Source organism: Sus scrofa, chromosome 15, assembly GCF_054392235.1.
Source record: "Sus scrofa isolate SSC_HxYL_T2T_F1_AM1 chromosome 15, Sscrofa_HxYL_maternal_Yorkshire_Landrace_v2.0, whole genome shotgun sequence".
NCBI classification, from domain to species: Eukaryota; Metazoa; Chordata; class Mammalia; order Artiodactyla; family Suidae; genus Sus; species Sus scrofa.
The window spans coordinates 138666385-138693943 of record NC_139397.1 but is presented as its reverse complement, the minus strand read 5'-3'; the positions used below and the strand labels follow the sequence as shown (position 1 = coordinate 138693943).

Here is a 27559-nt window from a genome sequence, read left to right as displayed (position 1 = left end):
CCTGGGTCTCCACTAGATGTAGACATTAAGTGCTTCCCCCAGTTCCCAGCTGGATGACTTCCCCCAAGGATGTGCTCTGGAGCCTGACCTGCATCAGAGGCCAGGATCTGCCAAACACCATCTGGCTCCTTTGGATGCCACCTGCCTGCCTCAGTGTCCCCAGCAGTAAAGTGGTGATGATGAAGCTGCTTCCTGGTGATGCTGGAGACCCATCTCTCTCCATACCCTTGTCCAGCTGTGTGTTTCCTCTCTCTCTCTCACTCTCTCTCTTGCCACACCTGCCGCATGTGGAAGTTCCCGGAACAGGGACTGAACCCTCATTCGCAGCAGCGACCAGAGCCACTGTAGAGACAACACTGGATTAAGACCTACTGCATCACAAGGACTTATTTCTGCCTGACATTATTTGTTTCTCTGGTTATTATGTTGCCGGCTTCACTAAGCTGCAACTCAACAGTGAAGAGTTTTGTCTGCCTTATTCTCCAGTGTACCCCAGGGCCTAGCTCGGCACATGGGAAACATTGGTTAATATTTGGAGAATCACTAAGTTATCACTAGGAGGATTACATGGAAACATCTACGTAAAATTTAATAAATATTAGTTCTCACTTCTCATAGATTTCGCCTTCAGACAAAATAATCTGTTGTTAAACATTGTCTTACGTGTCTGATTTATCATCTCTGGTTCCCGCTGGGGTTATGCAGTGATCATTCTGATCTTCTCTTGTGCAGACTTGGCCTGGAGACCAGGATTCCTTGCTGCCCACAGAAATACCTCCTGAATGCCCCAGGAATTCAGTTTTTCAAAGCATAGCATCCAAGACATCATGAGTTGCTTACTAGAAATCACCCATTCTCTTTAGGCTTTTTAGCAAAACCCAAACTTGAATTGGACTTTCGGCAATGGAGCAAATCAATCTGAAAAATTCTAATTCCTTTCTCAGCCTCACAATTTGGGGTGGGCATGTGACACAGTCTAGCTGCTGAGAAGTAAGATGAGGAAGAGCCGCTGGATGAGCTTTTATTTTCTTTGTAAAAAGAACAGAGGCAGCTATCATTACTGCCACCATCTTTCTAACTTCAACATGGCTCTGATGCCAGGAGCAACAGCAGCCATCTTAGCATCATGAGACAACAAGCCAGCAAGCTAAGCGTGGAGGAGCAGAAAGACAAAAGCAGCGTGGTCCTTGATGATATTATGAAACAGCTGAACAAATGTCAGCATTCACTTAGACCTCTTGATACGTGAGAAAAGTAAAACTTTCAAGTAAATATTAATGAGGTTTATTGTTACCTGTAACAAAATATTTTTAACTGATCTACTGTGTCTTCCTTCAAAACTATAATTCTTCCTTTTCCAATATTTTCTCATTTATGTCAGTAACATAATCATCATGCCCCAAATTCTTTAGAGTCAAAATGCTGAATTATCAAGGGACAAACGAAAGCGTCCACCTTCAAGTCATGCCGATCCTTTCAAAATGCCTCAGTACCATCAATATTCTTCACAGTGTTTACATTCCCAGAAAAAAAAAATGGAAATGACCTTAATTGACTAGCAAGAATAAATCATGGCAAATAATGAATAGAAAATAGGATATTATGTAGTCATTAAAACACTCTAAGCAAATATTTTTTGATAGGGGATAAGGCTCAGGATATGTTAAACTGAAAAAACAGGCTGGAAAAGTTATTTTTGTTAAAGATGTATATAACGCATACATAGAAAAGCTGTTGAGAAATCTATACTCAGATCTGGGGTGATCAGGGTACTGAGATTGGCTGTTTCATTTAAAATGGATTATTTATACAGTTACAGTAGAAAACATATACTGCCCATGTAATAAGAAAAAAAAAAAAAAAAACATTTGTTTTTGGTGTTCCTGATTCACCCCTTTCTCTTTATCCTCCTGTCATGACCAGAATCCCTGGGAAAACTTCAGCCACCACCTCCAGTGGTTCCTTCACTTCTTACCTGTCACCATTTCAACCTACACTGTATTCAGTTCCCCCCATTAACCTTTTTCATCATCTGCCTTCTTCATGCCTTCCTCCTGTTTAAAAGGAGCAATGATTAGTTCTCTAGAATTAAGACCTCCTCGGCTTTGCATTCAAGAACAGATTGAGGAGCTAACCAACTTTATTTTCACTTTTTCAGCTGCTTTTGTCAGTCTGATTTCCTAAGTGTTCCTTCCACATGAAACATTCATTCCTGCTACCAGTCCTTTACTCCACGGTTCCCTCCTGGAATGTTCTGTCCGTCTCCTCTGACAAAGCAAATCCGCTTCATTTTTCAAAATCCACCCATATCCCTTCTCTCCAACCTAGTCCAAGAGGCTCCTGGGCTGGTGTGTGGATGAGGCAGGGAGTGGCTCCACCTAAGTGGGGTATTGGGACGATTCACAGAGGGCAGGGTGCCAGGCTCCTCATGAGCAGTCATCAGCCTTTTCCACACACATTCCCACCAACAGCAGTGGCTGTGATGGCCTAATCACTCCAAGGTGATTCTGCATCTCTCCTGTGGGGACCACGACCCATACTAAAGAGTGTCAGGCAGGACTTCCTGGTCCCCAGGGCAGCACTGGAGGAAGTTGCTCCAACCACTTCTGAGGGTGTCCTGAGGGCTTCTATCCTGGGAACCCTGGCCATTCTCCTTTTCTCTGGAATTTTCTAGACCAAGGGTAGCAAACTCAAATGCATTCACGGATCAAGTGAGTGATATAAATCAGCAAAGCAACTGCAGGTATGGGATAAGATAGGGTGGAGGCCGAGGACGCTTGCTCTGCTTCAGAGGCACCTGAAACTGGAAACCAACCTTGTATGGTTGTACAGGAATGAAAACAGCTCCATCTCCCCTTTTCTTAAAAAACCAGAAACCAGAAAATCTTGAAAACCTTGCTAGTAAAACCATGTGTGAACAAAGCATGTGTGCAGGTAACACTTGGTCCTTGTGGCTGGTGGCCGCTCCTTTGTCATGAAAGGAGACCCACCACCTCAGCCAAGGCCAGGTCCCAATGGTGGCAGTTAGTTACCATCTACACCTACACGGGGTGACCATCACCCATGTGGGGCCCCTTAGGGGAGGGTAGCCTTGTTCCCAAAACTCCACACACGGTCAGTGGAAAGAGGATCAAGGCACTTCTTCTGGTCACTGCATAGTTAACACTCCCCTGGGTTGGGGTTTGGTCAGGAGTCTTGACACCCACATGCTCAAAGCTTTATCTAATTACTCATGCACACAATTTTTTTTCCCCATTTTTAAATTCTTTTAACTTACAACATTCTAATCTCAAGCATGAAATCTATATGTCACATGCTCTCAAAAAAAAAAAAAAAAGATCTCCAAGGACTTTTCCCCATATGATGTCCACATGTATTATTTTCTAAAACCTGAGGACGTCAGCTGTCCTAATTCTCTATTTGGTACATTTCTATTCCTCTTAATGGCTCCATCAGAAATCTTAGCAGCATCTCCTTTCAAAATGCCCTCTGAAGAGTTTTCTTAGGGAGAACGAGGGAATCTCAGCGAGGAAGGCCTTGTTCACGTGGACCGTGAGAATCTTTGAGAATGCGTCCTTTTCCCCTAGGTTATGTGCATCAATTTCCCTGTCTCCCCTGACAAACTGAGATCTCTCCCACAGCGGGAGCTGCAGGCACATCCTCGCTGAGGGCTCCGAGTGACCCCGGGTCTGGCACATCATTAGGTGCTTCGTATAAACCAGCTGAACATTAGCAGTGTTATCTCAGAGCAAGAAACATCCTAAAATACACTGTGCACAACTGGGAAGTTCAGATTAGGGGAAGCAGGACCTGGAGAAGAATTCTGATGGCAAACGACTAGGGGCCACAAGCTATCAGAGGGAAGGAGTGTAGAATTTAAGACTCATCAGTGGGACAAAGTAAGACATAGGACCGATATCACTTATATGGGGAATTTAACTTCAAAAAGGATACAAATGGACTTATCTACAAAACAGAAACAGAATCACAGATTTCAAAAACAAATTTAGGATTACTAAAGGGGAAACGTGGAGGCAGGAAGATGAATTAGGAGTTTGGGATTAAAATATATACACTGAAGTTCCCGTCGTGGCGCAGTGGTTAACAAATCCGACTAGGAACCATGAGGTTGCGGGTTCAGTCCCTGCCCTTGCTCAGTGGGTTAACAATCCGGTGTTGCCGTGAGCTGTGGTGTAGGTCGCAGATGTGGCTCAAATCCTGCGTTGCTGTGGCTCTGGCGTAGGCCAGCAGCTACAGCTCCAAATCGACCCCTAGCCTGGGAACCTCCATATGCTGCAGGTGCAGCCCTATAAAGACCAAAAAAAAAAAAAAAAACCAAAACAAACAGCAGTAGCAGCAGCATAAGACTGGCCTAAATTTTAGGGTAGAAGTCATTCCAAAGTGGCACAGATTTAAACTACTAACACCCACACTCCTCCTCCTCCACCACCCGTGCCCTGGCATCAGAGATGAGATTCATCAGCAGTAGTTAAGAGTCTAGGAGCAGCAGCACCAGTGGTGGTGGTGGGAAGGCAAAAATGATGGTGAAAGTTGTTAGCGTTCGAGGGCTTACTTGGTGCTGACTCAGCACTCCCATGGGTGATCTTATTTACATCTCAGAACTTTAGGAGGGACCTGTGCTTATTCTCCTGCCCCTCAACATTTCACAGATATGGAAATCAAGTCGGTACTATTTGTATGATACATCCAAGGTGACAAGGTTGGAAGAAGCCAAGCACTACCCTAGTCCATCCCTTATGCTCCCACAGGGGACAGCGCAGGCATAGATTATACTGCCTTCTGGCAGGGCCTGGCTGCTCCCAGAAGGTTCACCGGGACCAACATCCTGGCAGCACAGGACCCAAGTTAACAACACCAAACCCATGGATGAAAGATAAAAAATGGGAGAGAGGAGTTCCCGTTGTGGCGCAGTGGTTAACGAATCCGACTAGGAACCATGAGGTTGCGGGTTCGGTCCCTGCCCTTGCTCAGTGGGTTAACAATCCGGCGTTGCCGTGAGCTGTGGTGTAGGTCGCAGTCGCGGCTCGGATCCCGCGTTGCTGTGGCTCTGGCGTAGGCCGGTGGATACAGCTCCGATTGGACCCCTAGCCTGGGAACCTCCATATGCCGCGGGAGCGGCCCAAGAAATAGCAACAACAACAACAACAAAGACAAAAAAAAAAAAAAAAAAAATGGGAGAGAAACTACAGCAGCACCTGTTCCTGGCATAACACAGATCACCTGAGGACCTACAAGGAAGAAGAAATGATTGGAAGACCGACAGGAAGGAACATTGAATGTCACCATTTCTCCTTCTCTCCAGACTGGCCCCTCCTAAATTCCTTCTAATAAAATAAGGTGAAATTAAAACAAAAAATGATTCACGGGGCAGAACCAGCTCTACTTTCATTTCGTGACGCACTATTTCTATTTCATAAGACAATTACCATTCTCTGGTGACATATTTTCAATTTTAATATGTGACCATTGTCAGGATAGAAATGACAAAAAAAGTCACTTTCCTTTTACGTGTGGGTGTCTTATAAAGGTCAGTACATGAAAGTGCGTGGATCCCTCCTGAGGCGTCCCTTGGTGTAATCCTGTGATTCAGTATTTGGTTGCTCTGATTTCTGGCCCCAGTCTGACTGATCTGAAGGACTTTGCTGTGCTTGTGGTCAGAATCTTCAGAATACTGAGCTCTATAAAACAGTCCCTGTGGAGTTCCCACCGTGGCACAGTGGTTAACAAATCCGACTAGGAACCATGAGGTTGCGGGTTTGATCCCTGGCCTTGCTCAGTGGGTTAAGGATCTGGCGTTGCCATGAGCTGTGGTGTAAGTCGAAGACACAGCTCGGATCCCGTGTGGCTGTGGCTCTGGCGTCGGCCGGTGGCTACAGCTCCGATTAGACCCCTAGCCTGGGAACCTCCATATGCCACGGGAGTGGCCCTAGAAAAGGCAAAAAGACAAAAAAAAAAAAAAAAAAAAAAAAAAAGTCCCTGCTTTGAGGAAGAAGGAAGTTAAAGGCCCCCTATGGGCTGTGGGATGGAAATCCTGTGAAATTAGATTATGATCATTATACAACTACAGATGCGATAAATTTAGTTAAGTAATAAAAAAAAGGTCCCCTAAGCCAAATCTTTCTGCTGTTACTCCATTATATTATAATGGATTCATAAACTTAGACACTTCAGCGTTCACATATGAGTACAGAAACACATGACAAAAAATAAACTACCTCTTTTTTTTAAAAAAACATTTTGGATTTTTATCCAAGAGAAACTCATTAAATTGGCACCTTAGGAACTGGATATTTTATAGACTCAAGAATACTGACATAACTAAACACATTTTATAGTATGTATCTAATATTCATCAACACATGAAGATGAACTACGCAATTTAAGCTGTCCAGTGTTTTTTCTGTGCTTTAAAAACATCATCCAACAAAGCTGAAAAGGGTGGCGGATGGGGACTGGAAGAAGATACTTTATAAACACTAGTATGAAAAGTCTGCTAGATAATATTTTTATAATGCGCGATAAGCAATGCATATTGCTCTTGATTGCATCATGCCAAAGACTGAGTATATTCCATAAATGGAAGTTTGAGTCAACAAAGAAAATCTCTTCCAACTCATCCTTTTATAAGATTAAAGGAGAATTAAAAAAAAAAAACAACAAAAAACCTCACACATAATCCTCTCATTATAGATACAGAACAAGAATTCAACACAACTTAGCCAAAATTCATGAGAACATCTCTTGGCAAACAAGCTCTAAAAGCTATATCGAGTAAAATACTTGGTGGTGAAATGTTGAAACCATTCCCTTAAAATCAAGAACAAGGCAGCAATGTGTGCCATCACCACTACCACTCAACAAATACTCGAGGTTCTGGTCTGTGTTGGTAAGGTGGAAATAAATAAATAAATAAATGAAAGATATAGAAACCCAAAAAGAAGAAACAAAATCCGTTTTTGATTGTTTTCATTGCAAACACAAAGAAATGAGAGACATTTTGTTGGAATTAATAAAAGTTTGGCAAGGTGGCCAGATCAATGTACAAAATTCAATTGCATTCCAATACATCAGCAGAAAACCAGTTTTAAAATATTGCCTTAATACTAACAAAAATGTAGGTATCTAGGAATAAATCTAGCAAAAGTGGTACAAAGTTTTATGAAGAAAGTTACACAGCTTTACTAAAAGACATTTCTAAAGAGTTAAGTAGGAGTTCCTCTCGTGGCTCAGTGGTAACGAACCCAACTAATGTCCATGAGGATGTGGGTTCGATCCCTGGCCCTGCTCAGTGGGTTAAGGATCTGGCATTGTTGCGAGCTGTGGTGTAGGTCACAGGTGCGGCTTAGATCCCGAATTGCTGTGGCATAGGCTGGCAGCTACAACTCCGATTAGACCCCTAGCCTGGAAACCTCCATATGCTAAGAGTGGAGTCCTAAAAAGACCAAAAAAAAAAAAAAAAAAACCCAAAAAAACAAAAGAGGTAAGTAAATGGAAAAGAGCATGGTCAGGGATAAGAAGAGTCTGTGTCCTAAAAACACCAACTATCCCAAAATTAAGCCATAGATTTAATAAAACTCCAAATAAAATTATGTTAAAAGTAATATTATCTACAGATTATTTAATATATATTTTTAGGAAAGTAAAGAATACTATTTTAAAAAAGAAACCATCAGGAGTTCCCTTGTGGTGCAGCAGGTTAAGGATCAGGCATTGTCACTGATGTGGTATGGGTTTAACTTCCACATGCCACAGGTACAGCCAAAAAAAAAAAACCCTTTTTATATTTGCTTATATTTTATATTTCTTTTTTATATTTTGTATTTACATCTATATTTATATGTTTATAGTTTATATTTGTTTTTTATATTTGCTTTTTTAGATAGTGAACAATATGTCATGGATATGTTCCTATGTCTAGAAATACATGGACTTTTAATAACTTTCAAGATACCCTTTGGATATTGATTAAGTTTTTCCCTTTGCAGAACATCATTGAAAGAAACATTTACAATTAGATATTTGATAAACATTTTCTGCAGATGAAAACTGCCTGGGGGAGAAGAATATAAATCTAGCAAATGGTGTGGGGGGGGTGGTTGTCTAACTCGGGCAGTGGATGTTGTTGACCTTAAGACCAGAAAAGTGCCATTAAAATACGAGGTTGTGCGCTTCATTTGGCTTCCCTTGCCAGAGCCTCAGCCCATTGGGAGTACAGCTAAAATAAAGAGGACTCTCCTGCCCCCAATTCCTTTTTTTTTTTTTGCTTTAGTTTTTGATTTTTTGTCTTTTTAGGGCCACACCCGCAGCATATGGAAGTTCCCAGGCTAGGGGTCCCATTGGAGCTGTAGCCACCCACCTACACCACAGCCACAGCAGCTCTGAATCCAAGCCATGTCCGAGACCTACACCGCAGCTCATGGCAATGCTGGATCCTTAACCCACTGAGTGAGACCAGGGATTGAACCTGCATCCTCATGGATACCAGTCAGATTCATTCCCCAACCCAAAAACTCCGACTCTCCCTTATTTTTATATATATCAGAGAGAACACTCTCTTTTCTAATTTTTAATTTACGATTGGTCAGTTACCCCTAAAGAAATTACACCTGGGTAAAGTAAACCTCAAACATTATATCTTATGCTAAATAGTCTCTGTGTTTTAGTTTGACTCTACTGGCTAAAGTCATGCTACAAGGGGAAGAAGAGTAAATGAATAGTAGAACTGGAGTGCAGATCTCAAATTTCTCTTTTAAGATCCCTCATGGTTCAAGAAAGATGAGAATATCAGACTCCAGGGATGCTGGGGCTGAAAGCAGGTGTTATGTGCTGGGTAAGGAGGGGGCGGAAGATTTTAAGGCATGTTTGTAAATACAAAAATGACAACGGAGGGGAGACTGGAGACTTGATGTGTGAATCTGACCTACTTGGAACACCAATTCAAAATGACTTAAAACAGAAAACCACACACACATCTTCATGCAAAAATCCTGCAGTTACAACACCAGTCAGTTGAATGAAAGTTAAGGACAAATGTGCTTTTTTTTTTTTGACCCTCACACATTTCTTGGTGTTCTCCCTGGGCAGGTAGCCAGGGCCAGTGAGCAGGAGGTTTGCCACAAGCCCTGCAACTCTGGAAATAAACATAGCCTGCACGGCAGGCTCTAGAGGCAGAGGAAAATCTCCTAAATGCTACTTTGCATTTCCTGGGTTTTCTGCAGTGTGCAGTGTCTGCAGTAAAAGCTGTGAAAAGGATAGCGGGACCAATATTTATAAGGCAGTATTGATTTCTTTTAATTTCCTTTTTAAGGCCACACCTGAGGCATATGGAAGTTCCAGGGCTAGGGGTCGAATCAGAGCTGCAGCTGCAGGACCATGCCACAGCCACTGCAACAATAGATCTGAGCCACATCTATGACCTATGCTGTAGCTTGTGCCAACATCAGAACCTTAACCTACTGAGCAAGGCTAGGGATCGAAACTCCATCCTCCTGGACAGCGTGTCGGGTTCTTAACCTGCTGAGCCACAATGGGAACTCCCAGTAGTACCTTTTTTTTAAATGATTTTTATTTTTTCCATTATCGCTGGTTTATAGTGATCTGTCAATTTTCTACAGTACAGAAAAGAGACCCAGTCACAGGCATATATACATTTTCTTTTCTCCCAGTATTGATATCCTTCACCCATTTCTACCCAATGGCAACATCTCCCATAATCACATCTCACATAATTACATATCAAAGCCAGGAATCAGACATTGGTTCTGTGTATGTGTATAGTGTTATGACAATTTGGACTCACCACCACTTTGTCTTCAAGTTGTAAAACTATTCCATCACTGTGAAGACATCCTTTGCTACAACCTTCTTATAGTTCTGCCCCCATTTTCTTTTTTCTTTTTTTTTTTGTCTTTTTAGGGCCACACCTGAGGCATATGGAAGTTCCCAGGGCAGGGGTAGAATTGGAGCTGTAGCCACCGGCCTACACCAGAGCCACGACAACACCAGATCTGAGCAGTGTCTGCGACCTACACCACAGCTCACGGCAACCCTGGATCTTTAACCCACTGAGCAAGGCCAGGGATCAAACCCATGACCTCATGGTTCCTAGTCAGATTCGTTTCCACTGAGCCACAATGGGAACTCCAAGGTTGGCTTTTTCACTCAGCATAATGCCCTTGGGATCTATCCAAGTTGTTGAGTGTATCACTAGTTCATTCCTTTTTACTGCTGAGTAGTGTTCCATCGTATGGATGTGACACAGTTTATAGAGCCAGTCATCCAGTGAGGGGCATTTTGGTTGTTCCTGATTGGGGGGCCTATTACAAGTAAAGCTGCTGTGAACAACCATGTACAGGTTCTTTTGGGGGGTGGGGAGCTGTGCCTGAGGCATGTGCAAGTTCTCAGGCCAGGGACTGAACCCATGCCACAGCTGCAACCTGAGCTGCTGCAGTAACAGTGCTGGATCCCTAATCCACCATACACAAGGGAACTCTCACATACGGGTTTTGTGTGAACAAGTTCTCATATTGCTGGGATAAGTGGCTAAGAATGCGGTTGCAGGCTGCATTATAAATGCACCCTTAGTGCTAACTTTTGAAGATCGAATAAGTGTCTCTTTTCAAAAATAACATTTTTTCCCTTATAGATTATTTATCTGGTGAGTCAGCAGGGCCTAGAGTCGTGGGGTGGGGTGGGGGGGGGGATCGGGGAGGGGAGGGGACGTGAAAGCACTGATCACCAAGTAAACTATTCGAAATCGAAGAGAGGGTATTGTGTTTATGGGCCTTGTTATGTGGGCACCACAATTTATGCAGGTATAACTGTCTATATCAGAAAGTACTCAGGGTGAGTGTGGGAAGTCCCATTTCTGTCCCCACAGTGGTACAGGGGTGGTAAGCATGAAGACATCAGAGTTAGGCCATTTATAACCCACCACATCGAGAAATTTCAGATAAGTCCTTCAGGATCAAAATTTTTGGACAATGAAATATGACTAGCATCAGATAGATTGAGATGGAGGCAAAATTAAGTGACCAACAGATGTTAGCCCTTCCTCAGCAAAAGTAATGACTGCAGGAATATACCACTGAGTAAACATTGGCAACATTCGTTCCATTCCTTCCATTTGAGGACACGTGTGTTGTAAATGACCACGGCAAGACGGCAGTGCTATTTTTTTGCTGGCTACCCCCACGGCATGCAGACATTCCTGGGCCAAGGAGTGAACCCACACCACAGCAGTAAGCAGAGCCATAGCAGTGACAATACTGGATCCTTAACTAGCTGAGCCACCAGGGAACTCCAAAAAGGCAGTCCCAAAGCCTCCTCAGGAACCATGCAGAAGGGGAGACTCAAGGCTGAGAGGACTCAGAGTTGTCTGCCACCCTCTGCAATGCACAACAGAACTACTTCATTTCCCTGTTTCACTTTCATAGTACCATTAAGTGGAAATTAACACCCTCTAAGCATATACTGCCTTCCCAGCTCAGAGTCCCCAGGGAATATCTGCTTTCCCTAACTCTTTTAGGAGCTCCCACCCCCGCCCAAGGCTGCTAAAGTATCACTGATATTTTACAGGCTGCAAATGATGAGTCTGACCTGGAATGATGAGGGGACCAGGCATGACTTATCTAAACCCACAGGTGCCTTGAAGGGAGCTATCACTCCCTCTTATCTCTTTCTCTCCCCTAGACTCCAAATATTTTCCCTTTACAAGGAAAAATTAGAAATCCATTAGTTATGAGCTCATGTTAACTGATGTACAATGGAAAATTTTTGATGCACAATGGATAAACTGAGAAGACCAAAAGAAACCCCTCCCCCCACTAAAATCAGTAGATAATGGATGCTGAATATGACTGGACCATTCACAAAAGAGTAACACAATTATCTGTTAAACATAAAGAAAATAGCAGGAGATTAGTAGAGCAATTCATGAAAATTGACTAAGTCCTATATACATATCATGTCCTCATTTGGATAACTCAGCATGTTTATATATGATGTTGACAGTGGGAGAATATTTGTCAAACACCCACAGGAATTTTTTGTATTCATTTTGCAATTGTTTTAAAGTCTGAAATTATTCCAGAAAGTTAAAAATGTTTTAAGGGAGTTCTCTTGGCGTTCCCACTGTGGAGCAGCGGGTTAAGAATCCGACTGCATAGGCTTGGGTCCCTGTGGAGGTGCAGGTTAGATCCCTGGCTTGGCGCAGTGGCTAAAGGGTCTGGTGTTGCCGCAGTAATGGTGTAGGTTGCAGCTGTGGCTCCTGATCCGGGAACTTCCATGTGCCACAGGTGTGGCCATAAATTGAAAAAATAAAATAAAAAATGAAAAATAAAGGAAGTTCTCTTGTGACATAGCAGGTTAAGGATCCAGCATTGTCACTGCAGTGGCTTAGGTGGCTGCTGCGGGGTGGGTTCAATCCCTGGCCTGGGAATTTCCACATGCCATGGGCATAGCCAAAAAAAAAAAAAAATTTTTTTAAAGATAACACTGTCCTTTATTCATGAAACCTAATTGTCCATAAACAGTAAAACTGATAAATAGGTTGTCATATATTCCCACAATGGATATTACATGGTATGAAAAATGTACGTCCTGTATGATGCCATTTACGAGAAGTTCAAGAAGAGATGAAACTATGCCATGATGATGGAGGTAACAGTGTGTTTTCTGGGGGTGAGAGTGGGATTGACTAGCAGGAGCCTGAGGGGGTTCTTCAAGGTTCTGGAATTACTTTATATCTTCCCCTGGGCAAAAGTTACAGGGATACGGATGATCAAATTCATCAAATTGTCCATTTAATGTCTCTGCACTTATTCTAGCAAAGTTACATTTATAATAAAGAAAATGGACAAAAAGAGGGTAACGAAGGCTGACAATGGTCTAGCAGTCTTTGATTTCTGTTTGGGACAATAATTGAGCTACGTTTTCCAAAACACAATTTGGCAATTAGTGCAGCGAGCTCTGAAATAAGCTTCTCTTGTGGTCTCGGGAGATAATTGAAGATTTAAGCTGGAGTTCAAGTACTGTGAACTGGAGATGGGCACTTGCCATCTGCCTCTACAAGGACTGAATCATGAGCCACTGCAGCTGCCGACCTTCGATGTCCCCTCAAAGAGGTCACGGTGGAGATCCTGAGTGAGGCGCTTTGTGCTCTGGGAAAAACTGGCAGAACAGGTCTGCAGAGAGTTTGCTATTTTCAGGAGAAGATTTCAGGAGCCCAAATCATGCATCTCCTCACATCTAGAAAAGCACTAAAATCCTTCATGATGACGTCTGCTCCTCGAGACTAGCGGTGACCTTCAGGAGACTAGCAGCTACCTTCTGCAAAACATATGCCTGACTGCATGCAGCTCCCCCCTTTACCAAAATCTCATCAATACTGACTTTACACTTTACCTCTCCAGTTTTTTTGTTGTTGCTGTTGCCCTTTTTTTTTTTTTTTAGGGCTCATAAAAAAAAAAGAGAGAAGTTCCCAGGCTAGGGTTAAATTGGAGCTACAGCTGCCAGCTATCCCATAGCTCACAGCAACACCGGATCCTTAACCCACTGACCAAGGCCAGGGATTAAACCCACATCCTCCTGGATACTAGATGGATTCGTTTCCACTGTGCCACAATGGGAACTCCCTCCGCTTGACCTCTTGGGAGCAGTTTCTCAGAGCCATCTGAGATGCTGCCTCCTGGAACATAGTCCTCATTTTGCCCCCAATAAAACTTACAGCTCTTACACTACACATTTTCTAAAGTCTATAGCATAAACAATAAAATGACCTAAATACATACTCTAAGAAATGGTTTTAAAAATTAAGTTACAATCACATGATAAACTACAATACAACTACTAAATGATATAATTAAAGAATATTCAGCAATGTGGGGAAATGCTTATGCTATGAGTGAAAAAAGCTGAACCCAATATTATGTGTACAGAGGAGGTGTATAACTGAAATGCTCTGTATGTTCATAAAAATGAAAAGAAGCAATACTCTACAAGGTTAATATTTTTCTCTGGGTTGCCAAAATAGGACAGGATTTTGTTCTCTTCTTTATACTTATTGTTGGCTCCCATTATTTCTAAAGTAAACATGTATTCCTTTACTCTTTTAATAGTTGAAAAGCACCAAAATTAATTTCAAAATATTTGATCGCTTCCCAGTTGAAAAAAAAAAAAAATCAAAAGATCAAAATGCAGCAAGAAGGAAACAACAACTTCTAACAGGGCCTCCTTTCACTTGTCATGCTCTTAAAATCTTTGATGTTCTATCTCACGGCCACCTTTTAAGTCACCTTTTAAGAGGGGATTTTTTTTTTTAACTGCAAAAAAAAAAAAAAAGTTTCACTTATGCCCTTTTGCTACCAATTAAACCTCAGCCTCTCAGGTGCCCACATTTTACTCCCAGGAGCCTTATTCACCATCATCCCCTGTTCCTCCTACCCAGGAGGGGTCCCTGCTTTGAAGAACAGGTTCCCATAAAATTCTATGAGAACAAAGTTTTTGCCACTTTGAAAAATCAAAACATACCTGGAGATGACAAGAGAGGGCATTTCTCCTGCAGACATGTACCAAATACTTGGCATTAACCAAAGAAGGAGAGAATCTGGAGTTTCGTTTTGTATTGCTTTGTTTTATTTTGTGAAACAAAGAGATACGAAACTGTCAGGAGGCATTTGGATGCCTGGAGGCAATATTCAAAATAGTTCAAGGAAACCATTATTCCACCCCCACCTCAAGAATCCTAGCCCCACCCTTCAAGATCTCAGGTGTTAACGCCTTTCACCTTTGGATTCCAGCCACCCTGGCCCACGCCCAAGGATTTTTTTCTTTGTTTGTGAAACATTTAGCTAATTAGTCCACACTGTGTCAGCAGGAGTGAGGGGGGTGGGGTAAAAGTGGTTCGTGGTCTTGATTTTTCAGTACCAAATTTTCTTAAAAATGGGGAAAGCATCTCATCAGGCAAGAATTTTAAAGACCAGTGGATGCCCCAATTTTAGCATTTCCACAGATTTCTAACACAGATAGGAGCATTCGAAATGTGTTGCCAGGAAACTGGCAGTGTTTTCTCCCTGGAAAAGTGTGTGCCAAGAAAAATGCAAGAATGCCTTTGCTCAAGACCTAATTCTTATCAGGACAACAGAGGATTTACTCATTAACTGTACCCACAGAAATGAAAGTGTTTTATTAAAATTTGAAAATTTCAAACATCTTAATTATAAGTCAAGAGAGTTAAAATTAAATTAGGCTTGCCTTGGACAGCCTTCCTAAAATACAATTATTTAATCACATTTTCAAAGTTGACAGGTGTTTCACTATCACCAACTCTTAGTGATACCTGAACTCCCTTCACAGGGTTCAACAGAGGAAAGGAAACCAATAAAAAAAAAAAAAAAAGTTATTCATTAATCAAAACCCTTCATCAGTTTCCTGGATAAAAAGGGAGGAGCCAACACTGGGGGGGGGGGGACAAAAACCATTAAGCTGAAAGAAGACACAATCAGGTAACGTGGTCAGGGATAAAATCACCCTTGCTGTGACAGAAGAGAGCAGGTGATCACATTTCTGCCAAGAAAGAAAAGGCTGAGTTTAGCACATCCTTACATATGCTGTTCAACAGTGTTAAGTACTTGCCTTGTTCCAGGCCCGCATTAGACCCTGGAGATGCGTAAGTGAGGAAGGGGAGTTTGGCCCAGCTCCCCAGCTCCCCCATTCCCAACTTCACACAAAGGCTAGAACTAATGGTCTAATGGCAGTCATGTGCAAGTCCTCAGAGCAGCAGAGACCACCATGTTCCGGTTGCAGGAAGAGACCCATTCAGGTCCCCTCCAGTGAGAGGAGCTGTCACATCACTTCTCAGAAGAAAATCTGCCAGCAGCCAGGCAGCCCCATCCCCTTCCCGACCCAGAGTCATTCTGTCCCAGAGGCCAACAGTCCCTCTAGCACCTCCCCACTCAGAAGTGGCGTCTACCACTTCTGTGGCTCAGCAAAAAAATGAATCTGTGGATCAGCAGAAACGAATCTGACTAGCATCCATGAGGATGAGGGTTTGAGCCCTGGCCTCCCTTAGCGGGTTAAGGATCCATCATGGTGGGAGCTGTGGTATAGGTCAGAGACTCGGCTTGGATCCTGGGTTGCTGTGGATGTGGTGTAGGCCAGCAGCTGTAGCTCTGATTGGACCTCTAGCCTGGGAACCTCCATATGCTGCAGGTGCAAAAGACTAAAAAAAAAGAGGTGGCGTCTACTGCTCAAGACTTGGCTTCTTTCCCTACTTGATGTTTTCCTTCTGCTGTTACCACCCACTGCTGCAGACTTTCTGCTCTGCTCCCTACTGTGGGCATTTGCCTTCCTAGGGCTTCCTCTGTCTCAAGGCTTCTGTCCTCCTCCTCCTCTTTGAAGTCCATTATCACGCTACCATTTCTGTCCCAACATTTGGGCCTTCCATTCAGACTCCCTAAGAGAGCAATCTGGTTGGGTCTGTTAGTCACTCTCCATTAGGCAATATCCCCATTAGGTGAGGCTCTCAAGCAGGGCCATTTCATAAGATGCTCACCCACCTGGAGAGGTTGCCTGACTCAAGGGCTGATCCCTGATCTAATCAGCATGTAGCCATAATGACCAGATCCTATGATTTAAAACATGGCAACCATTTGTGGTTTCTTTCCTCCTAAGGCATTTGTGAGTAAAGGAGACAAAGTATCACCAAGAACCGATGCTAAGGCTTGATTTCATGTTAGTTCCATATTTGCTGCTGTTTGAATATGACACCGCCATTTCTAACCAGGGCTCCCTCAGGACCCCCACATGGGCCTTGCCATTCAATCCCACAGTCTTTCCCACTAAGCACGGCAACACCCCGAGAACCCTCATCATCGTGAACAAGTTGAAAATTCTGATTTGGCACATGGGATGAAACTGATTTGCCTGCCCTTGCACACGCACGCACATGCACATACACACACACCCCTCGTCTATACGATGAAGCTCATACTCTGCAGGGAGCCACATTAAAGCTTCGGCTTGAAACTTTGGCTCTGGCCCAACACTCCAGCCAGTATAACAACCCCAATTTCTTTGCACAACGTGCACAGGATGCTCTCCATTTGTCCTTCCAGATCCATGCTCCCTATTTCTCCAGCGAGGCTCACCTTCACAGACTGCATCAGCCAGGCTCCCAAGCTCCCTGGCTTCTGACCGAATTTAGAGCAAAGAAGCACTGACAGGTATGAGAGGGCCTACAGAGAATGGGTTTAAGATATATTTCCCATTTCCTCTCACTTGGTTTTGGTTGGCTCTCTATTCAAAGCCTCAGTTCCAATCAGGGGCATCCCTCTGTCCGCTGAGCTCTTATTGCGTCTGGGGTTACCGAAGCGCTGTCTTCTCCCCTAGCCCTTGTAGGCTGTGCAGCTGTTCCAAGATGCTTCATCTTATGCTTTTTCCAACCCTGCCTACACCTTTGTAAACAATCCCATCTTTGAACATCTTTCAATTACCCATCTCCCCCTTAATTTTTTTTTTAACAGCCACACCTGTGGCATATGGAGGTTTCCGGGCTAGGGGTCCAATCAGAGCTGCAGCTGAGGCCTATGCTACAGCCATGGATACGGGCTGCATCTGCAACCTATGGCGCAGCTTGCGACAATGCCAGATACTCACCCAATGAGCGAGGCCAGGGAACGAATCTGCATCCTCACAAAGACAATGTCGAGTCCTTAACCTGCTGAGCCACAATGGGAACTCCAAAATGTTTTTAAATAGGTTTCATTTTTAGAACAGTTTTCAATTCACAGAAAAATGTAGAACATAGAACAAAGAGTTCCCATATATTCCATAATCTGCCCATATAGGCTGCAGCCGCTTTCCCCATCTTTAACCTCTTAATCGTGTGATATACCAGTTATAACACTAATGCAGTATTTTTAACGAAGGTCCATGTTTTATTCAGACTTCCTTAGAAATGTTCTTTTTTCTGTTCTGGAGTCCCGTCCAGGACTCCACAATCACATGTCGTCACTGTGTCTCCTTAGGTTTCTCCTCTTGGCCATGAGAGTTTCTCAGACTTTCCTTGTGATTGATGACTCGGACAGTTTTGAAGAGTTCAGGTGCTTTGCATAATGTCCCTGACCTGAGATCTGTCTGATGTCTTTCTCATGACTAGACTGAGGGTATGGGCTTGTGGGAAGAAGAGCACGGAGGTGACATGCCATTTTCAACATGTATCAAGAGTGCATCGGAGTTCCCATCATGGAGCAGCAGTAATGAACCCAACTAGGTTCCATGAGGATGAGGGGTCAATCCCTGGCCTCGCTTAGCGGGTTAAGGATCTGATGTTGCATCGTGCTGCGGTATAGGTCTCAAATGTGGCTAGGATCTAGCACTGCTGGGGTTGTGGTGTAGGCTGGCAGCTGCAGCTCCGATTGGACCCCTAGCCTGGGAACTTCCAGATGCCACACCTGTGGCCCTAAAAAGACACACACACACAAAAAGTGTATATCTTGTCCATACACACCATGAGCACATACATCAAAATGACATTACTGCTGACATCAAACTTGATCATCTGGCTGAGGTGGTGCTCCTCAGGCTTCACCACTGTAAAATCATTCTTCCTTTTTTTTCTCTTCCTCTTTCTATGTTAGACTCTTTAAAAGGAAGTCACTATGTGCAGCCCACACTTAAGGAAAGGGACGTTACGCTTTCTCTCCCTGAAGTGGAGTAGAGACTAGGTTATTTCTTTTCTCTTTCTCTTATTCTCTGTTTGTAAATTAAGGCAAAATACACAAAAAAAATTGCTACTGTCACCATTCTTAAGGGTTTCAATGACCCCTTATCAGTAGGCCATCTATCTTCTGCTGGGACCCCCCTATACCCAAGTTGAGCTTGTCACCATTCATCAAAAATAACAATGTGTCTTTATAGTTTATTACATGAGGTTTCCAAGTAAAGAAAAGAGATTCTAACATTGTCACCTATTTGACTTCTACTGCTCTTTAAACCTGGACTCAAGAGGGATGGGCTCCCATAGAAATCACCATTACTCCTGCTACTGTTTCCCTGAGAACATATTTCTCCTTCTATTCTACCTTGTGTTGCATTGCACCATTTTCTTGGTGGTTTTCCCAGGGCAGGAACTAAATCTTATTTATCTTTGCATCTTTAAGGCTGAGGACTGTCCCAGAAACACATTAGCTGATCAATAAATATAAGCTGGAAATAAGGGAAGCAAAGACAAGGTAGAAGCAGAAGTGGCCTATTTTCTACAAAGAGTAAAGTTAAAAGAGTTAACCCCTAAGATTGGTGAGAGCACAGGAAAACCTGTATTCCTAGTTTTCCATGCCTCCACCCTTTCTGTTGGGCAATTTGGTAATATCTATTAAAAGCCATATCATATGCATATTTCTACCCAGCAATTACAAGTCAGGAAACTAAATTGAGAAGACAATCAAAGACAAACGTCGATCTTGGCAATGACTTTTTGGACTTGAAACCCAAAGTAGAGGCAACAAAAGCAAAAATAAACAAGTGGGACTACATTAAACGAAGGCTTCTGGCATAGCAAAGGACATCATCAATAAAATAAAAAGACAGCCTAACCAAATGGAAGAAAGTAATTGCAAACCATATATCTGATCAGAGGTTAATATCAAAATGTATAAAGAACTGATGCAACTCAATAAAAAAAACCCCAAACAATCTGATTTTAAAATGGGCAGAAGAACTGAATAGACATCTTTCCAAAGACATACAGAGGGCCAACAAGCACATGAAAAGATGCTTAACATCAGGAAAATGCACATCAAAACCACAATGAGATATCACCTCACATCTGTCAGAAGAGCTATTATCAAAAAGACAGGAAATAGGTGTTGGTGAAGATGTGAAGAAAAGGGAACCCTTGTACACCGTTGATGGGAATGTAAATTGGTGCAGCCACTATGGAAAACAGTATGGAGGTTCCTCAAAAAACTGAAACTAGGGAGTTCCCATTGGGCGCAGCAGAAACAAATCCGTTTAGGAACCAGGAGGTTGTGGGTTCGATCCCTGGCCTCGCTCAGTGGGTTAAGGGTCTGGCATTGCCCTGAGCTATGGCATAGGCTGGCAGCTGTAGCTCCAATTCAACCCCTAGCCCGGGAACTTCCATATGCCACGGGTGCAGCTCTAAAATGATACAAGACAAAAAAAAAAAAAATTAAAAATAGAATTACCATATGATCCAGCAATTCTATCCTGGGTATTTATCTAAAGAAAATGAAAACATTAAAAGACATATGCCTCTCCATGTTCACTACAGAATTATTTACAATAGCTAAAACATGGCAGCAACTTAAGTGCCCATTGACAGATAAAAGAATAAAGAAGAGGTGGTGTGTGTGTGTGTATATAATATTCCATTGTGTGTTATGTATGGGTACATATATTATGTTAAGTGAAATAAAGATAAATAATGTATGACCTCACTTACATGTGGAATCTAAAAAACAACAACAGAACTTAACTCATTGATATAGAGAAGAGATTTGTGGTTGCCAGAGGGGGGAGGTTGTGGGGGGGAGGCACGGACCATTGCGCAAAAGGGATGAAGATGTCAAAAGATACAAACTTCCAGTTGTAAAATAAAAAAGTCATTGAGATGTAATGTACAGAGTGATAACTATAGTTAATACTGTATTGTATATCTGAACGTTGCTAAAAGAATAGATCTCAAAAGTTCTGATCCCAAGAAAAATAACTGTTAACTATGTGTGGTGATGGATGTTAACTAGACTTATTCACAATACATGCAAATATTGAATCATGCTGTACACTTGAAACTAATGTTATATGTCAATTATATCTGGCGTTGCCATGAACTTTGGTGTAGACGGCAGGTGCAGCTTGGATCCTGCATTGCTATGGTTGTGGTGTAGGCCGGCAGCTGCAGCTCCAATTTGACCCCTAGCCTGGGAACTTACATATGGCTCAGGTGCGGTCCTAACAGGGAAAAAAAAAGAAAAAGAACAACCGGAGAATCCATCTAAAGATAATCAAAACTTGAAGGATGATCTGTTGGCCAGTTTAAATATAATCCAGCCACAATGTCAACAGCTACCATAACTGCTGTTTCTGACCATCACCATCCTTGTACTGAACACACGAAGGGGTGGTAGGTCCCAGAGGAAGAGAATTCAGAGTTTCCCAGTTCTGTTTGCCAGCTTCTCTGGCGCCCCACTTCTGACCTGGATTCTGAATATTGCTGTTTTTTTTTTTTTTTTTTTTCCCAGGGCCATACCCACGGCATATAGAAGTTCCCAGGCTAGGGGTTTAATTGAAGTGTAGCTTCTGGCCTACGCCACAGCCACAGCCACACCAGATCTAAGCCACACCTGTGACCTACACCACAGCTCACAGCAATGCTGGATCCTTAATCCACTGACGGAGGCCAGGGATTGAACCTGTGTCTTTAAGGATACTAGTTGGATTCGTGACCACTGAGCCACGACAGGAACTCCTGTTTTATTTTTAAAGCTTCTCTTACTGCTTATACTGTACAGCCACAGTTGAAAACTCATGGTTCCATTCCACTCTGCTTATATTGCACATGGGACAACAGAGACCCAGAGAAGTTCAAAATGACACCAGGGCAGAGCTAGATCCAGGTCTTTCGATTCCTGGTTCTTTGCACTTTAGCAAGCCAGTAAAATCAAGGGTAGGGTTTTTACAGATTGATAGACTTTGGGGGCCCCAAATGTTTTAAGACAGACGTGAGGAAGGGCAAAGACTTCTAAAGACAACTTAACTTTTGATGCCCTTCCCAACCCAAGTTTAGAACTATGTCTGAATAAAAAGTATTTACAGGGCTGAGAGAGATTTGGAAAGTTTAATTATGATCTAACATAATGATGGAGAAAATCTAGAAAATCTAACACTGTTGAGTAAGTAAAGATGATAGAAATCAAAATGCCATTGTATCCAAGGCTGGCTTTACCCCAGGACAAACAAACATAATCCTGTCCAGGCCTTTGCACTCTAGCTCAGTCCTAGGCCTTCTGCCTCTTGCTCCTTGTGACTGCCAAGAATGTCCTTCTAGGGTTCTCCTTGCAAACCAGTTACCCTTGCAGACCAAAAGCAATAGCTCCTCTTTCCACCCAATCTCTTCCCTGCCCCCAACCAGTCCCAACACTGCACACTTTTCAATGAGACAGAGAAGATGAAGCCGCCAATTGTTTCACTGGAGGTGCATAGAGGAAAGAAGTTTAGACTTAAGAGTCATTGATCTGACTGTGCAATATCTGGAAAGTCCCCAACAGAGCTTTTAACTCTTCAGGACTCAAACTTGCTGTCTGTGACATGCAGGACTACAGAGGAATCTCTGAGGTTCAGTCTGACTTATTCAATGACAGCTTTGGGTGAGGCCAGCCCAGTCCAGCTTTGTAAACGATGTAGTTAATCTTTAAGCTAGCAGTGTGTGGTGTTATAGGAATGTGTAAAGGAAGGCCTTAGAATCATTTTCCTACTTGTCCTTATTTCAACCACTACAAGAAAGATAAAAAATAGGGGAGGTGAGAAAGATTAGATTTGTTATAAGCGAAAGTCACTCAAGGGTTGTGATGATGGTTGTATAACTATAAATATAATGAAATTCAACAATAAAAAAAATAAAGTCACTCAAGGGAAGAAAACAACTTCTCTATTGTTGGAAGGGTCTTAAATCAATACCCTGGTGCTGCCTGACTTCTAGGTCATATAGAAAGTTTTGATTTTCAATATTTATGCTTTGGTTTTTTAAAATGTTCAATGTCTTTTCTTTTTCTTTTTTTTTTTCTCTTTAAGACCACGGCATGTGGAAGGTCCCAGGTTAGGGGTCGAATTGGAGCTGCAGCTGCTAGCCTACACTACAGCCACAGCAATGCCAGATCTGAGCAGTATCTGGATTCTTAACTCACTGAGCAAGGCCAGGGATCGAACCTGCATCCTCACCAACATGATGTCAGGTTCTTAACCCGCTGAGCCACAAAGGGAACTCCCTAAATCTTCAATTTCTTATCCTGAATTTTTTTTTTCTTTTTTTAAAGTCTCCGCCCTTAATCAGAGACTTTTTTTTTTTTTTTTGTCCTTTTGCCTTTTCTAGGGCCACACCCACAACACATGGAGGTCACAGGCTAGGAGTCTAATCAGAGCTGTAGCTGCTGGCCTGTCAGAGCCACAGCAACACAGGGATTGGAGCCGCATCTGTGACCTACACCACAGCTCAGGGCAATGACAGATCCTTAACCCACTGAGCAAGGCCAGGATCAAACCCACAACCTCATGGTTCCTAGCCAGATTCGTTAACCACTGAGCCACCACGGGATCTCCTTATCCTGAATATTTAGCTCCCACTTTTTCATGACCTAGTGAATGAAGTGTGTGGTTCGGTGAAGAGGAACTTCCACCATTTGGCTCTACTGAAAGCCCAGTCTTTTCAACTAGCAAGAAAACACTTCCCTGCAAGAAAACCTGCTTGTTTTGCCTTTAAAGGGCAATTTTATATTGCAATCCACACTCATTTGTTTATGAAATTCACTAAGCTTCCGTGTACCAGGCCATGGGAAGAAAATAACAAGCATACTAAACAAGCTCCCTGCATTCTTAGAGCTTATCATCCACTGGAAGAGATGAGCAATAACCAGATACCCACACAAAGGTGTGCTTACTCAATGTGATAAATGCTGAATTGAAGAAACAAAGAGGAGTTCCTGCTGTGGTGCAGTGGGTTAGAAATCCAGCTGCAGCAACTTGGGTCTCTGCACAAGCATGGGTTCGATCCCCCCGCCTGGTGCAGTGGGTTAAAGGAATTGGCATTGCCACAGCTGTGGCACAGGTCACAGCTGCAGCTTGGATTCAATCCCTGACCCAGGAACTTCCATATGCCGTGGGTGCAGCCATTAAAAACAAGCATACAAACACACACACACACACAAAACCCACAAGGAGCACAAAGAACCTATGAAAGGAGTTCTGGAACGTGAGTGATGGTGTCTCTTGAGGAACCAACCTTTGAAACTGAGGGATAAGTGGGTGTTTATTTAGAGAAAGAAGGCCAGGCAGGCCAGACAAAGGCAGGAGGCCAAGAGGAAGAAAGGCTATACTGGAGAGAAGTTTTTCCAACTGCTCCCTTATGAGCCTATCAATTTTCTGAGGCAGGTATGCAATTGTTTTCTTTTGGGAATTCCACATGGACTTGCAAAATATTAATCTTTTCTAAGTCACTTGACATCAGCCCACCTTTAAGAACAGTAGCTCATCATTCATCAAGTGCACTCATCTTTTTTCCCCCATCATGCATCAATGTGATTTCTTACCATGAATTTTTAGCTCTCTCTCACCTTGGCATGATCTATAGTGGTGAGGTCATGTGCTAGATAGGACAGGAAGAGGCAAGCTTCCATCTGGTTCACTGAATATTAGGCTATTCAAGCATCAAGATGACACCTCTCTACAAAAAAAAAAGCTGCTCCTCTTGCTTTTAAAGGGCAAGAGGATCCTTTTCCAGAACTGCAAGTTACCTGACCAAGGGTAACAGAAAAACATGAGGGGGGAAAAATGAGCTAGTCTTCAGCTTCCTGAATGAGGGAAACCCAGGAGACCCTCGAGGCGAGAGCAAAGAATAGCATGCACATCTGCCTTGTGCGTGTGCAGAAAACACTGAGCAGCATTTCAGGCATGAGCCTGGTTCTTATCCCTTCCCTCTGCTCCATTTTAAAAAGAAGAGGAAGGGGGAAGGGGGAAGGGGCTCTCAAAGTCATCTAAAAGTTACCAGATATCATCCATCAGGTGGGTAGAGAAGGAACAATGAAAGGAGAAAAAAAAAATACTAGGAGGGAAGATTTCTCTGGAGTAGAACCTGTCTCCCACCCCCACCCTCTAGGTAAATCCTGCAGTTTAATGCCCACTATATCCCATTCTGCCGGAAGGCCAGGTTCTTCATGTTTCCTGTTACTAGATCTAGACATCTACATATAAATAAATGCCAACTTCCTGCCATCAAAACTTGTCGAAAAAAAAAAAAAAGTGGTTTCCTCCACCACCCCCACCCCCACGAGCTGGAATTAATACATTGCTTCAGTTTTCCTTTGCCACACTTTCTACCATCCTCTGGGGAAAAGGCCTCTTCTGGGGTGGGGGTGGGGTTCAGGGTATCTCACTGCCGCAGAGGGCCCCGCCTCCCAGGGGAGAGCCCTGAGCCCTGGCAGACAACAGCCCTGGCGCGATAGCATCTGCAGCCTGTCTGGTCCCTCCCGCCTGGAGTCCCTGTGCACTGCGACGACAACACGCTGGCTTCCCCAGAGCCGCAGTGGGTTGTATAACCACATTATGAACGCCTAGAGGAGAGCGCGGTGAGCTTCCCTCCTGAGAGTATCTGTTCAAAGTCACTGGTGTCAGTTAATAAGAGACCCACCAGGCAGGAGGGACCTCATGATTCTGCGGGGCAGAGGTAGAGAGAGAGCGAAAAGCTGTCTGGACATCATCACTGGCGGTAGGGGGTGGGGTCTGTAAACCTCTCCAGTGGCTGCATTTAAACCCAAGTTCTGTCCTTAGAGTTGGCGTTGTCGGACGCTGGAGCCCTGCTGCACCCCTGTAGTGCCCATCAAAGAATGGGGGATGCGGCGGAAGCCCAGAATCCCAGGGGAGAAGTCCTCAGAATCTCTCCCCAGGGAAGCCTCTCGTGAAAACGTCAAGGACGTCTCCACTCCTCTTCTCAATTATGTAACTCTTACACATTTGGGAGAACACACGTGAACCTAAATTTCATTATTTATGAAGGGAGAAAGTCTTTAAATAGGCTGCATTTAAAGCTCTGGGTGCATCCTAAGTCTGAAGAGACCTGGCTGCCACCTGGCAGCATTAGACGATGTCATCCTGGGGACTGAACCCCACAGCCCCCTTCCCAGGAACACACAGCGCGGGGAACAAGGTCGCCGCCCGGGATGCGGCCCTCTCGGCTGGGCAGGGTCAGCGCACGCCCATCCCCGGGTCGCGGAGTCGCCTGGACCAGCAAGTCTGCAGGCTGAGGAGCGAGCTGCCCCCTCCCCCGACCCTTATGATCACCTGGCCCGTGTTACCTGCGGGACCGCGACTCTCCGCAGCCCATTGGCCGGCTCCCCGGCGCCCTTGCCGTTGGCCGCGGGGAGATGCTCGAGCGCCGGCGCTCGCGCCGCGCCCTCCACGGGGTCCGCGCAGCTCTCGCCGAGGCCTTCCTCCGGTGCCGGGAAGAGCCCGCAGCGGCGCTGGAAGCGAGCAACGAGCTGCGAATCCTGCAGGCTCCTCAGCAGCTCGGCCATGGTGAGCCCGGAACCACGCGCCGCAGCCGCTGCTACCTGGTGCCCTCCACTCGCGCTCCCCCTCCAGCCCTAGCCCGAGATATTGCCTGGCCGGGCGCTCCGGATGGAGCGCGGGCGGGGCCCGGGGCGCCAGCCAACAGGTGCGCCGCTCGGGTCCTAGCGCCCGCCCCCACCGCGCCCAGGTGTTCGCCCCCACCTTGCGCAGGGCGTTTCGGTTCTCCTTTCCTCCTCCGCCGGCCGTGGCGGCCTCGGGCTGTCCCTGGCATCCGGCCCGCTCGGAACTGGGCGAAAGTGTACAGGTGTCTACACCGCTCCTCTCTGCGCCCCCCCCCCCGCGACTGGTGCAGAAGTACCGCCTAATGGGGAGCGGCCGAGCACGTGGGGGCCAGCACAGCTCCATACTGGCGTGCGCTGGCAGATCGCCTAGTGACCCTCCTTTCACTATTGACCTCAATGTGAGGACGGATTTCCCCTTCGGTTCCCGGCTATCCAGCCTGGAGTCCTGCCTTTGCCCACTTCTGGCAGGTGGAGCGAGCTCCCCGAGTTCTTGCCAAACTTTCCGTGATGCAACGTCTCCCCGCGGGCCCTATGTTCTTCCACCTTGCTTACGAAGCGAGCGGGGTTCAAAGTGGACCCTGAGTCATCCTCCCTGTTCCTGCGCTTACCCTTGTGAGTTGGCAACTGGGGAATGCTTTAGACAGGTGGAGAGGAAACGCTATTCTTTCTTTTCCGCATTAAGATGGTGCCTTCTGCCGCCCCACCCCCACCCCGCCCCGCTTCTAGAACTTTAGACCCAAAGATAACTAGGTGTTGAAAGATGGGGAGGAGGAGTCGTCTTCTCCCCGCACCTGCATCTGTTTTAGGGATCTCAGCAAAACGGCAAAGAAAACATCCTGCGGGGCGACCTTGGTTTTCCCTCCTCCTGAATCTTCTAGGGGCACTGAAATCTGAGCGAAGCCCTCTCCGCTTCCTCACAGGGAGTGAAAGGCAAAGCCAAATTAGGCCCAGCTGACCAGCCTGCAAGGAAAATGCAATTCAATCCTTCTGTCTTGGATTTGCAGCAAGGCTGAGCATTTCCTGGTAGCCCAGCGCAAAGCCTCGGCGAAGTATTTGGTAGCACAAATGACGGTGGAGGAGCACCTGTCACGACCTTGTGTCAGGCCATTAAGTCTGGATGCAGCTTTCAAGGATGACTTGGTCTCCCTATGCCTGAGTTTCTGCTCTCCTTTGCCGTCCTG

General features: G+C 44.5%; 1 protein-coding gene across 3 annotated transcripts in view; it reads right to left on the bottom strand.

The window, feature by feature from the left end:
- Positions 1 to 26988, bottom strand: part of SGPP2 (sphingosine-1-phosphate phosphatase 2) — a 144441-nt gene extending 117453 nt beyond the window's left edge. Inside the window, exons 1-2 of one of the 3 annotated variants that reach the window (XR_014829302.1) lie at positions 22944 to 26824; positions 21257 to 21488 (exon numbers count right to left, since the gene is read on the bottom strand). Coding sequence is in view for 2 of the 3 variants with exons in the window: in XM_021074876.2 (XP_020930535.2) it covers positions 26103 to 26321 (219 nt within the window). In the remaining variant the exon portion in view is untranslated. Of the gene's footprint in view, positions 1 to 21256; positions 21489 to 22943 lie in introns of those variants that run through there. The other 2 variants (XM_021074877.2, XM_021074876.2) reach the window with 2 other exon arrangements.
- Positions 26989 to 27559: the final 571 nt, after the last annotated feature.